General features: G+C 35.8%; 2 protein-coding genes across 2 annotated transcripts; one reads left to right on the plus strand and one right to left on the minus strand.

Annotated features, from left to right (window-relative positions):
* Positions 1 to 2,184: 2,184 nt before the first annotated feature.
* Positions 2,185 to 5,773, plus strand: LOC109175546 (photosynthetic NDH subunit of lumenal location 5, chloroplastic). The gene is made up of 7 exons (XM_019324819.1): positions 2,185 to 2,348; positions 2,446 to 2,682; positions 3,281 to 3,431; positions 3,518 to 3,606; positions 5,025 to 5,079; positions 5,161 to 5,246; positions 5,415 to 5,773. Exons 1-7 carry the CDS (start codon positions 2,325 to 2,327, stop codon positions 5,565 to 5,567), a joined length of 795 nt encoding a protein of 264 aa, XP_019180364.1. The 5' UTR covers positions 2,185 to 2,324; the 3' UTR covers positions 5,568 to 5,773.
* A 2,074-nt stretch (positions 5,774 to 7,847) lies between these two features.
* Positions 7,848 to 11,687, minus strand: LOC109175543 (ACT domain-containing protein ACR4-like). Its single transcript, XM_019324815.1, has 7 exons — positions 11,245 to 11,687; positions 10,937 to 10,982; positions 10,661 to 10,775; positions 10,501 to 10,568; positions 8,867 to 9,463; positions 8,513 to 8,617; positions 7,848 to 8,429 (listed from the first exon to the last, which is right to left on the minus strand). The coding sequence occupies exons 1-7, from the start codon at positions 11,316 to 11,318 to the stop codon at positions 8,064 to 8,066; spliced, it is 1,371 nt and encodes a 456-aa protein (XP_019180360.1). The 5' UTR covers positions 11,319 to 11,687; the 3' UTR covers positions 7,848 to 8,063.
* Positions 11,688 to 12,510: the final 823 nt, after the last annotated feature.

Consider the following 12,510-nt stretch of genomic DNA (forward strand, 5'->3'; position numbering starts at 1 on the left):
GAGTTAATACTGACCCTTTAACTGTTTCCCCTTTAAAAACCCTTTAATTTCAATCTCTCTTCTTCATAAATCACAAGGATGTCCCTACTTATAGTCCATCTAGATGGAACTATAAACCTATGACAAGCAACTATAATGAGCTTCTTGAAACCTAGTTCCTCCACAAACTTAAAAGAAAGTTCATCTATAATTATCATTTCTACCAAGGTCCTCACAAATTTTTGATTAAAAACCAATGTTTTCACTTCTCCCACAGTAGATTGAGATGCATCATGGGGTTCTTTTAGGATGAAGTGTCATGTTTTTTTTTTTTTTTTTAATTTTATTTTTTATTCACATTGATATATCTTGACACAATATATATACACTTCCATTTTATAATAAGTAGTAACACCATTATTATTATAAGAAATTCTTTTAAAATGATCCCAAACTCTGAATCTGGCATCAACCTTCTTCCTTTTCTTCGCATGATCAGCAATAGGAGGTTGCACATTTTGTTGAGTATTTGTGTTAACAATTTGGGTTTCCACCACTATATCGTAGGTCCATCAATTGAAGAATTGAAAGGTTGACTACTAGACATACTGATACGTTCCATCTAAACAAATGAAAAACTATTAGTACACATAGTAGGATACATATTAAAGAATCTCAGACAGTCAGATAGTTATACACAATATTGTATATGAGCACATAAACATACAAAGAAATCTATAATCTGATACTTAATAGTTCATCATTTTTCAAGATTTCATAATTAGGAACTTCACTTAAGAGTCATACATCCATAAACATACAAAGATATTATGATACAAAGAAATCCAGATTTACACACTTATACAGTTCATCATTATCTGGATTCTAGAATTAGGGGCTTCCACCAATATATGGAAATTTCACATATTACATCATAAAGTTAGGAAATGAGCTTTTCAACACTGAAAATTTCACAGATTACATCATAAAATCAGGGACCATTTAATGGATTTTTCAACACTGGAAATTCACATATTACTTCATAAAATCAAGGACCATTTAAGGGACTTTTCAACACTGAAAATTTCACCATAAAACACATTGCTTCCACCAATACAACATATACAACACAAATACACAATAATATTTCACAATGATATCACAATTCACAATATAATGAATAAATGAAAATATAAAACTAGGGTTTGCGATTTACATACACCAACCAGTCACTAGTTCATCAATCACCGTCGCTAGGGCTTCTACCACTCCACAAGTACTACCGGCACCGGATCACCAAACACTAGGAATGAACCACCGAAGATAGCCGTCTCAGAGAGTGAGACTATGACTGAGTGAGTTTGTAAGAGAACAAAGAACTCAGTGAAGAGTGATTGAGAGAACAGGTCGGTCGATTCCTTGAGCGATAAGACATAAGAGAAGAGATAACTCAGCGTCTCTGAGAGAACTAGAGATTAGAGAAATTGAGAAAGAGAAGTCATGTCTCACCATCTTAGTGAATGGGACTATGAGAGATTGAGAGAAGAGAATAGATGACGAGAAAACTCATGTCTCAGAGAAGAGAATAGAGAGGTCTAGAAGGTTGAACATGCGTGACTACGCAAATGAAGCTTCCATCATCTGTAAACCCTAAACGTGTATACACACATACACATATGAAAACGACACCGTTTAACTGTTGTCTAACATTAACCCTACACATTATATGATATTCACACGGGTCAGTTCACAAAAACCCTTCCCCAACTCGATGAAACAAAACCAGCTTTCTTAATGGTTTGGATCAGTTTAGCGAGATCGGATTCGGGTTCAGGTCATGTTAGCTTAGTATGATTAACGGCCCGTCCTAGTTCTTATACGAATGGATGTTTGTAGCATGAAGTTGTCTGTATTCTTCTAACATCTAAGTTTAATTTCATATTATTCTAGAGATATTTCTGTTTTATGATAAAATGGTAAAAATATTTTGAGGTAATTTTAGAAGGAAAAATTAGATGTAATTTTAAGTGAAAGGATGGTTAAGATAGCTGTAAAGATGTCAAATTCAAATTATTATTTTGCGTTCAAATATTATTTTGCGTGTTTTTTTTTTTTTTTTCTCTGAATGTGTTAGAAATGTTTTTTGGATATTTTTCATTTGGAACGATATTTCTAAGAAGAATTGTCATTTTCTAGAAATCACTACCCATTATAGTCAATTATATCCACACTATTCTTCGCTCGTCTTGACTCCTCCGCCGCTTATCGTCTTCGTCCCTTCACGTCTCCTCTCCAACAACACTCATTCACCTGTAGAAGAAGAAAGCCCTAAATCTCTTGCAACAATGGCGCTTCCTTTTGCAGCACTTGTATAGCAAAAGCCTTGAGAAATCTCGACATTACATTTTCATTTACTCTTCTTCTCTCGAATTTTCATCCAATTTACACCTCTTTACTTACTTGCAGGCGAACGCTGGCTCCCTCTCAGTTCCGCGAAATCTCGCACCAGTCAAGGTTTCAAGCTCTATGTGCTCGTACTCGAAGCTTCCGAGATCCAATTCGGCGGAAGATACGACGTCTTCTCTATCTTCTTTCTCTTCATCGGCCTTCTTCTCGGGCTCGTTACGTCTCCAAAAATTTTCCAGTTGCTCAGTTCAAGTTAAATCCGGCCGTCCACTTGCTCCTGTTCGAGCAACTGCTCAGGTCAGATTGTTCGTCTCCAAGCAAATTTATTAACTATTTGGATTTTAACCTTCGAGATGAAGATAATATGTGGTAAAATTTCTTCCGCGTGTAATTTCTTGAAATGAGACTTCGCTTTCAATGCTTCTTTATGTATGATAAAGAGAATCTGATTGTGAAGTAGATACTTCCCTTTTGTTTCTCCAATAGGACACACTAGTACATCCTATTTTATTTGTCGTTATGACCGTGGAAAGAGTTATGTCAATAAATCAACAATATTCGAAGTTAGAATATAAGAATAGAAGATAACATTGACTAATACACATGTTCAATCCTCAATCCCATGAGCTGTGCATTTATTGGCTTTGTTCATTGCTGTGCATTTATTACTCCTTTTTTCAGAGCTATCAGACACAATTATAGCCTAATGCATAGTGCTATAGTAATTTCGTTGCACCCCACATCTAGTTACTGATTGTTGCCAATATGACATTAAAAGTTTTCTGGAAAAAGAATGTGCAATTATGCCTTCTATGTGGAGTTTGTCCGGTAGCAGTGGCTGATGATTCACAAGATGGTTTGAAAATCTTAGTATGAACCATTTATATTTATTCAGGTGGCTGAACCACAATCAAAAGTGACAAGCCAAGTTTATTTTGACATTAGCATTGGGAATCCTGTGGGAAAGGCTGCTGGGAGAATTGTGATTGGATTGTATGGAGATGAGGTGCCACAAACAGCTGAGAATTTCCGTGCTCTATGCACAGGTTGTTTATTATTGTAATTGTATCCTTGTTTTTAATAGTCAATGGATTGCAGTTCTTAACTAGTTTTTGGGTGATCTTCTAAACAGGAGAGAAGGGCTTTGGCTTCAAAGGCTCTAGTTTCCATCGTGTTATTAAGGACTTCATGATTCAAGGGGGTGACTTTGACAAGGGAAATGTATGTCCTTTCTAATGCTATTTGTTGATTATCTTTTGTCCTTTTATTCTCTTTTATGCTAATACTAGTCTTTTCTATGCCCGATGCGCAAAAACATATGCCCAATATTTATATTTTTAAAAATAGCTAACAAATTTTTACTAATTATAATCTAAGTGAAATAAAATTTATTTATTATATTAATCTAATATATAATGAATATATAATGTTTTACAAATATTGTTATAATTAAAGAATATAAGAAAAGATATGGTAGATGCATGTGCATGGTAAAAGTAATGGAAAAGATAACGGAAGTTATAACGGGGTAAGGGTATTTTTGTCCAAAAAATTGTATAGTACAACTCTAAAAGCACAATGTACAAAATGTTTAGCATTAAAAACATGGACATAAATGAGGGGTATAACTTTGATTGAGACTTATTATGTTTTTAGATATCATCTCTAACAGCTTCTAGCTCTCATAATCTTCCTATTTTATATAATTGAAAACTTTAAACCAAGGACCTTTATAAGCTTGGGACTTCATGATTCAAGGGGGTGGCGATGATCAAGGAAATGAATGTCTTGCCTAATGCTATTTGTTTCATTTTTTTAAGACACTAAATCACTAATATCATTTCTAACTATTTCTAACTATTTGCTTTATAAAGGGTTTGCTTTGGTAATGTTTATGATTTAAGAACTTCGTGATTCAAGGGGATGACTTTGATCAGGGAAAGCATGTCTTTCCTGTTGCTATTTGCTTGTTTCATTTTTTTTATGCTAATATACTACATAATTTATAACTGCTTCTAGGTTTCTTAGTATACCATATACCTGTAAAGTTTATCATTATGGATTATGAGTGATATAGTTAACTCTGGGTTATGATTTTTTAGCTTAGATAAGTTAAAAAATGTTTGGAATGAATTGTTTCATATTCATTGTAAAGTATTATCAACTATAGATGGTATAGATCTACTTGCTATATGTAATCAGGATGTCATTTGAATTTGGATTTCTCTCTGTGAAGCAATTAATTCTGAATGTCTCATGGTGTCTGTGCCTGTATGATATGCTAATGTCTATTAATTGCTACTTTCTACATCTCTAAGCTGATCTGACATATCATCTTCAATTGTTTTCCATATAATATACATAGAGAAGTTCAAATTCTACAATGCCAAATAGGTATTGTGTATACTACTATAAATAGAAAGCTGTAGTTACCTATTTTGTAAATAGAATGATAGTTGTTCACAAAAAAGCCACCACCACTTTCTTTTTACACTAGAAGCCACGGTGCATTTTCGGCATTGTAGAATTTTTCTACATAGTTATGTTGTAAAAAAAAAAAAAAAAAAAACAATTTGAGTGAAGACAGTTGGTATCAGATATTTGTTATACAATTTAATTAAAGCTTCTTCCTGTTGCAGGGAACTGGTGGTAAGAGCATATATGGTCGTACATTTAAAGATGAAAACTTCAAGTGTAAGTTTGAGATTTATGTGCACATACACACACACACAGATGCATTGTTCTCTAATCTTTAACAATACCAAATTGATGCAGTGGTTCATGCTGGACCTGGAGTTGTGAGCATGGCAAATGCAGGCCCCAACACAAATGGAAGCCAGTTCTTCATATGCACTGTCAAGGTATGTGGACAAGATTGCAATTCATCTATCTAACCTCAGGACACATGTTTACCATTCCAATTAATTATAGTAACACTCTATTTTGAGATGCACATTGTGTGATGGTAATGCTGCATGAGTCGCAATTTGAATATTTGATTACATATTTTTGTTTTTGGTGGAGTGCAGACACCATGGCTGGATAACAGGCATGTGGTGTTTGGTCAAGTTATTGAGGGCATGGATGTGGTGAAGCTAATTGAATCACAGGAGACAGACAGGGGTGATCGTCCTAAGAAGAGGGTTGTCATCAGTGATTGTGGTGAACTCCCAATTGTCTAAGCCTAAGCATAAATTCTGTCCTTTTAGTTACTATAGAGTACTACTAGTCTTCCCATCAATAATAGTGTTGTGGGAAATCTCAAGGCTTTTTTTAATTCCAAGAATGATATTTGTAGAAACTCTGTGAACTTTGAACTGGAATTCTAGATTTGTATGGCTTGTATCTGGGCCTAATGAATGAAAGTTGGACCAGACTTGTAGGCCCACTCCTATATGAAGTGTCAGAACATAAGTCTCAACCGGCCCATGGTCCAACAATTATACCACTCTGTGGACAGACATATTGTTGAGAATTTTTAAAATAGACCATTTTAGTTGGTGGTCCATGAGGTCCCACCATCCGTACACCATATTGATTGATCGATCGATCGATCATGACGTGGTTCTTAATAACTCATTGGAATATATTTCCATCACACGTCGTTTTGTAGTTAGTGATGAATTATTATTATAAAATTAAAATTAGATAAAGAAATAAGTTTACGTGGGAGAAGGAGTAAAGCACATGGATCGAGAAGGATCCGAGAGGATCTTGGTCACATGACAAGACCAGAAGGACAATGTCGGACTTGGCTGTGTCTGGTAAAATAGAATGACGTTGTGGGCCCCGTCAAAGCCCAATAAATACTGGCGGCTGTCTTTCTTTATTTCTTTATTTATCTAGTATTATTTTATATTTATCATTTTATTATAAACTTCCAAATATCTATACCTTAACAGCAATTTATATCGTAGAGTCGTGGACCAAGGTCCACAGTGCGGTACAACGATTGAGTCCAGTGAGTTGTAATTTTTTAGTAATTCAAAACCTCTAAATATCTATATCCAGTCAATGGATTGTAATTTTTTTTTTTAATTTCTAGGATAAGATTGTATTGTCTCACTATAGTACACGTCATCTCCCAACGTCTTAAATGATCGTGAGAACTTTGTTTACATTAATTACACCATAAATCACTCGTCAAACCCCATTCATTAATTTATTCATTTCTTTAACGGATTCATTGATGTTGCTTTGACCACTTTATCCCAAATCCAATATAATCTTATTTATGTATCTAATTTCATTTTATATGTTTGATTTAGGTAATAAATATTAATTTCAATTATTTATGATTTAATTTTAGATATTTAATGTAATATTATCATATGAAATTTATACATTTAAAAAAGAATACAATTAAATACACCAACCATGATTTTGAGAATTATATAAAAAAAAAATTAATAAGATTATTATTAGTACTCAGCTGTAATTTGTAAACATGATAAGTAAAATAAAACAAATAAAATAGTCTATAACTTTAAAAAATATGGAGTATTTTAAAACTATAGCTTACTTGTTTCTTAGATGAATAAGGACATGTAAGTCAATCGAAACTAAAAATTGAGAGTATGCATAATATTATTCTATCTTTTGTATGTGGTTATTTTTTTCTTTTATTCATTTATTGAGGGTGTGAACTGAGTAAACCCTCGTGTGACCCTAGCTAACAAAGGACCACAATGAGAAAAATCAGTCTAGATTGTCATAAACCCTCTTGTGGCCCTAGCTAACAAAGGACCCTAATGAGAAAAATCAGTCTAGATTGTCATAAACCCTCTTGTGACCCTAGCTAACAAATGATTAGAATGAGAAAAATCAGTTTAGATTGCTTATAGCTAACCAGATCGAATCAAGAAGGCTGCTCTGACTAAGAGTCAAACTTGAAATCTTATAATTACCAAATCAACAATCTGAATATCTGATCAATTTAGTTAGGATTGCTGGCAAGATTGTGTTCCACCCAAACAAGCCTAACTAATTGTGTGTTCATCCTTTTTTCATGAGTTTGGGCCGTTAAGGAGCAAGTTGCTTAACAGAGAGAAGAGTAGTGAAATTTTTATAAATAAAATAATGTTTTTACTCACAGAACTCACAAAAATATTATTACAGAAAAATTTTTATTTTTTTGATTAATGATAGATTTAAATAAAAAAAGATAAGTCTGGAAAACTAAGTCCAACATCATGCTACCGATATGTATGCATTCAAACCTTGATCAAATTCGATATCCTGTTACTGATATGCATTCAAACCATGATCAAGTTCGGTATCCTGTTACCGATATGCATTCCAACTTTGATCAAGTTCGATATTTTGTTACCGATATGCATTCAAACCTTGACCAAATTCGGTATCCTGTTACCAATATGCATTCGAACATCGATCAAGTTTGGTATCCTGTTACCTATATGCATTCGAACCTTGACCAAGTTCGGTAAATCCTGTCACCAATATGCATTCGAAGCTTGAACAGATATGTTCCTACTAGTCGAAAAACGATGAATCTGCTGCATATACAATTCCAGGAGAGAACAAGGAATGTACACTTAAGCTTTAATGCTACAGACTTGAGTACTGAGATGATAAAACTAAGACTATGGCTCCCTGCCAATAACTATGCTACCAAAGAGCAATAATGCATTTACAGCCTAGGAAGAGCACTAAGCTACCTAGCAGACAGCCGAGGAGGAGCACGATTTTATGAGTCCCAGGTTGTAGAGAAATTTTTCTGACCTCGATTTGAACAAATTCCCGAGAGAGAATCTACCGGTTTGCTGCTGTGGTGGTGGCAAGTTGGAGTACATGTCGTCCTTCACGCGGAGGATGGTTTGCCCGATCTCTTTCCTCACTGCCTCGATCGTTTCACTTTTAACCGGGCATCCCGATGCATCGGTCACATAAAAGGCGTTCACAGCTTGTGAGCCTTGCGTTGTCACCTCAGCTCGGGAGACTGAGAGCCCGTTCTCTCGGAATATGCGCGTTACATCCGATAGAAGCCCAACCCGGTCTTCCCCACACAGCTCCAGCCTTATCCCCTGAAAACGAAAAAAAAAAAACACAAAAGTTGCTTAATATGATGTTTTGGAATCTCGGGATTAATGGTGTTCAGATTTCGTACCGAGGATGTTCGCCTCTTGATGGCCGCCTCCAAGCAATGAATTAAGCGTTGCCTTTCTGCTTCAGAACTTATGGGGCACCCATCCGTATGCCTAATGTAGTATTCCTAACAAAATCAAGAAATATTGAGATCCAATATGCATTTTGCTTATAATGCTTATAACGATGCAGATATCATAAGAACGAGATGTGAAGTGACCATTGTTGAGCATATAGCCATTAATGTGCAATCCAACTATTAGCTTAGGTTTTTAGTTGGGATGGAACACATGTTTTGGAACCCACCGCACACGTGAGGGGGTGTGTTGAGCATATAGCCATTAATGTGCAATCCAACTATCAGCCATTAACGTACCTGATAAGCCTCGCGCCCTTCAGCGATGATTGTACCATGGTAAACTACATATTGCATATCGGTTAGAGTGCAAACTGTGTCGAAAAGCAGCTTTGGCCTGTCCGGGCACCTCAAATTCACGACGGTGTACCCTTTTTCCGCGCAATTGTACACAGTTACAACTGGCTCACAGCGATGGCTCGGGATTCCACCTGTATCGTCTTTATCGAAATCACGGTCCGCGTACATCAGTTGATGCAGCCTCCTCTCTTTGTGAGTGGACCCGACGCTAACCGCAGTGTTGGCACCTGTCCTGTCTCGATCCCCCATGAGAACGTACAATAAAAGCTGCTTGATTTTAGTTAACCTGTCGGGATCTTCAATTGCCAATCCGGTTTCTTCATCAGTAATGTAAACAACCGAGGCCATTCTTGAATTGTGAGTCCATACTTCTGCAGCTACAACGTTGCATTTGTGGTCGGTGAGAACCGCAAAGATCTCCGAAAGCAGGCCTTGCCGGTCTCTTCCCGACAATTCAATCGTGGTGTGCTTAACCGCGGGTTGAACACCGACCGATCTTGTCAATGACCGAAAGCTATAACTCCTTGGTCCCAGCGACTGCAAGATGAAAATTTTCAATCATTCGTGAATGCTTATAAATAAATTACTTTACTTTTCCATTGGGAAAAAAAAAAGGAAATAGAATTATCCTTGTTATTGATTAAGGGCAACAAATTCGAAGAAATTTTCCTCGGTGTTTGTGTTTTCTGAAGCCGTTTTCATACGAAACTCGCTAATAATTGGATGACACTAATTAACACGTAACGACAAGAATCATGTGCACCGACAAAGCAAGAATCTCATATTCAATCATAAACGCATTTCAATTTATTTCAAGATAGACTCTGCAGCATATTGAGAGGAGAGAATTATCCTTGTCATTGATTAAGGCGAACAAATTTGAAGAGATTTTCTTCGGTTTTTGTGTTTTTTGAAGCCGTTTTCATATGAAACTCGCTATAATTGGATGACACTAATTAAAACACGTAACGACAAGAATCATGTGCACCGACAAAACAAGAATCTCATATTCAATCATAATCGCATTTCAGAATATTTCAAGATAAGACTCTGCAGCATATTGAGAGGAGAGAATTATCCTTGTCATTGATTAAGGGGCAACAAATTCGAAGAAATATTCCTCGGTGTTTGTGTTTTCTAAAGCCGTTTTCATACGAAACTCGCTAATAATTGGATGACACTAATTAACACGTAACGACAAGAATCATGTGCCCGACAAAACAAGAATCTCATATTCAATCATAAACGCATTTCAGAATATTTCAAGATGACTCTGCAGCATATTGAGAGGAGAGAATTACCCTTGCCATAAGATTAAGGGCAACAAATTTGAAGAAATCTTCCTCGGTGTTTGTGTTTTCTAAAGCCGTTTTCATACGAAACTCGCTAATAATTGGATCACACTAATTAACACGTAGCGACAAGAATCATGTGCACCGACAAAACAAGAATCTCACATTCAATCATAAATGCATTTCAGTATATTTCAAGAAGACTCTCCAGCATATAGAAATCACTTGAAAATAATCGTGAATTCGAGCTACATAACAGTGCATTCAATTTTGCAGATTTACCTGCTGAATGCGCTCTGCAACGTTATCTTCGGTCAGCTTTTTCCCATACTGATCAGTAACATGAAACACTACAAAAAATACAAAAAAGGAAGATCAAAACAGGGCGAGCAAAAGGGAACCAAACAAAGAAACCATGGACAAAAAAGCATCAAGAATTCACCATCCATAAACCATTCTCCATCCGAAGAAATGTAAGCCCGACGAACTATGAGGTTCAAATCAGTAAGAACCTGAGCCACCTCCAACAAGCTGCCGCGCTTATTAGCACTATCAACCTGCAAATTTCATGTTTGTAAAGCATTTGGTTCACAAGGATTCCTTCAATCAGTTAATCCAGGCCATATGGATCACAATTCACAGCACTTAAAGGGCAAGCAATAAGCATAACAATGAAAAGTTTCCTCCATCCAATCAAATTCAGAAGACATTGACATACCTTGATCAATGTTGTTTTCTTGTCTGATATGTTATCAACAGTGACCCTAAACCCAAGATTAACGTTCAATCAGCACACAGATATCACCAGTAACAACATGATAAAAAAATAAAAATAAAAAAACAACAACAACCCATCTCAAAGAAACCGAATTTATGCAGAATTCAGAGAGAAAAAACAACAACCTATCTCAAAGACACAAAATTTATGCAGAATTCAGAGAGCAAAAACACAAAACACAACAAAAGAAAGAATGGGAATTGGAAAGAAACGAAATTAAGGAGCATAAAAGAGAAGAAAGGCAGGACCTTGGCGGGTTCATCCGGAGCACAAGCTTCTCAAATTCATCATCAACAGTGACAGAAGAGGACCAACAATCCATGGCTGCGCTGATGAAATCTCTGCTCCCTTTCCCCTCTAAAGAGTGTTGCTTAAGGTGTGTATGGTAAGGAAAGGGGTCCGTTTTGTTGGGTGTGTGTTGGTTAAAGCGCGGAGAGGGAGGGAGGGAGGGAGAGAGGGGGTGAAAGAAAGGGTGTGTGTGGGGGACAGCAAGTAGGTGTAAAGACTGGCTCTTGAGCTGTACCAAGAGTTTTGGGAGGGACACAAATTCCACAGTGGCAATAGCATTAACCCCAAAAAAATGAGATTTTTTGGATCAAATTATCAAGATTCATCAGGAATACTGCCACTACTACTACTACACACGTTGTTCATGGCTCGCCTTGTGGGCCCCTCCGCGCCAAACAATCCCCACCACCTCTTCTGCCTCCTTTTGCTCTTAAACACCCAGGTGTTGCCTCAAAGAGGGGTTTTTTTTTTAGGGTAATGAGAAGATAAACGAGTGGCGTGGGTGGTGCGGGAGACAAACGCAACATCATCAATCTTTTCTTTAATTATATTTCATTTTACAAATTTCACTTCAAATTTTCTTCCTTTCCTATTTAGTAATTATTACTTCTAAATTCACTAAATTAACAACCTTTTAATCTGGTCCGCATATTAAATGAGTCGGTGAGTCACTGGCTGAAATGTAAAGATATAGGGTTAAAGATTTCATTATTCTCAAAATGTTGAATTTCCAACGACCAACTGAGCTGTCCTTGTAGGTTAGATAAGAATTTCATATTTTGTTGGCAAGTAACCTTTTTAGTTTTTTTTTTTTTTTTTTTTTTGGAAGGTTATTTAAGTTGTTAATTAGTTGGCACCTGATTTTTAAAGAAAATTTCAATTTTAGTTATCGATTACTATCATGACATTACTATATATAGTCTTAATTTTTAAAATTTTGTATCATTACGTCATTGACTTTCATTTACTTGACACAATTAGTCATTAGTTTAAATTTTGTCATTCCACGGTTAAATAAAGAGCACTAACATGTAATTTCAGCATTCAAACATTTTGCCTTAATAAGTAATTTCTTTCCTCTCTTGTTAACGCTTTTAATTAAATGACGAAATTTACATGTTATTCATTTTTATTAAACGATAAACTCACAAAAATTTAAAAGGATGTCTAATTGTAGTAAACAAATGAAAATCTATTATGTAATGTGATAATGCTACAATAGTTGA

This window comes from Ipomoea nil, unplaced genomic scaffold (genome assembly GCF_001879475.1).
Source record: "Ipomoea nil cultivar Tokyo-kokei standard unplaced genomic scaffold, Asagao_1.1 scaffold0688, whole genome shotgun sequence".
NCBI classification, from domain to species: Eukaryota; Viridiplantae; Streptophyta; class Magnoliopsida; order Solanales; family Convolvulaceae; genus Ipomoea; species Ipomoea nil.

Bases quoted from the DNA above. Each gene is read 5' to 3' on its own strand.
- LOC109175543 (XM_019324815.1), bottom strand. From the start codon at position 11,318: ATGGATTGTTGGTCCTCTTCTGTCACTGTTGATGATGAATTTGAGAAG. The intron at 10,776-10,936 runs GTATGTCAATGT...TGAAATTTGCAG, and splicing joins AGAAAACAACATTGATCAAG to GTTGATAGTGCTAATAAGCG. The intron at 8,430-8,512 runs GTACGAAATCTG...TTTCGTTTTCAG, and splicing joins TCAAGAGGCGAACATCCTCG to GGGATAAGGCTGGAGCTGTG.
- LOC109175546 (XM_019324819.1), top strand. From the start codon at position 2,325: ATGGCGCTTCCTTTTGCAGCACTT. The intron at 2,349-2,445 runs GTATAGCAAAAG...ACTTACTTGCAG, and splicing joins CGCTTCCTTTTGCAGCACTT to GCGAACGCTGGCTCCCTCTC. The intron at 5,247-5,414 runs GTATGTGGACAA...GGTGGAGTGCAG, and splicing joins TCTTCATATGCACTGTCAAG to ACACCATGGCTGGATAACAG.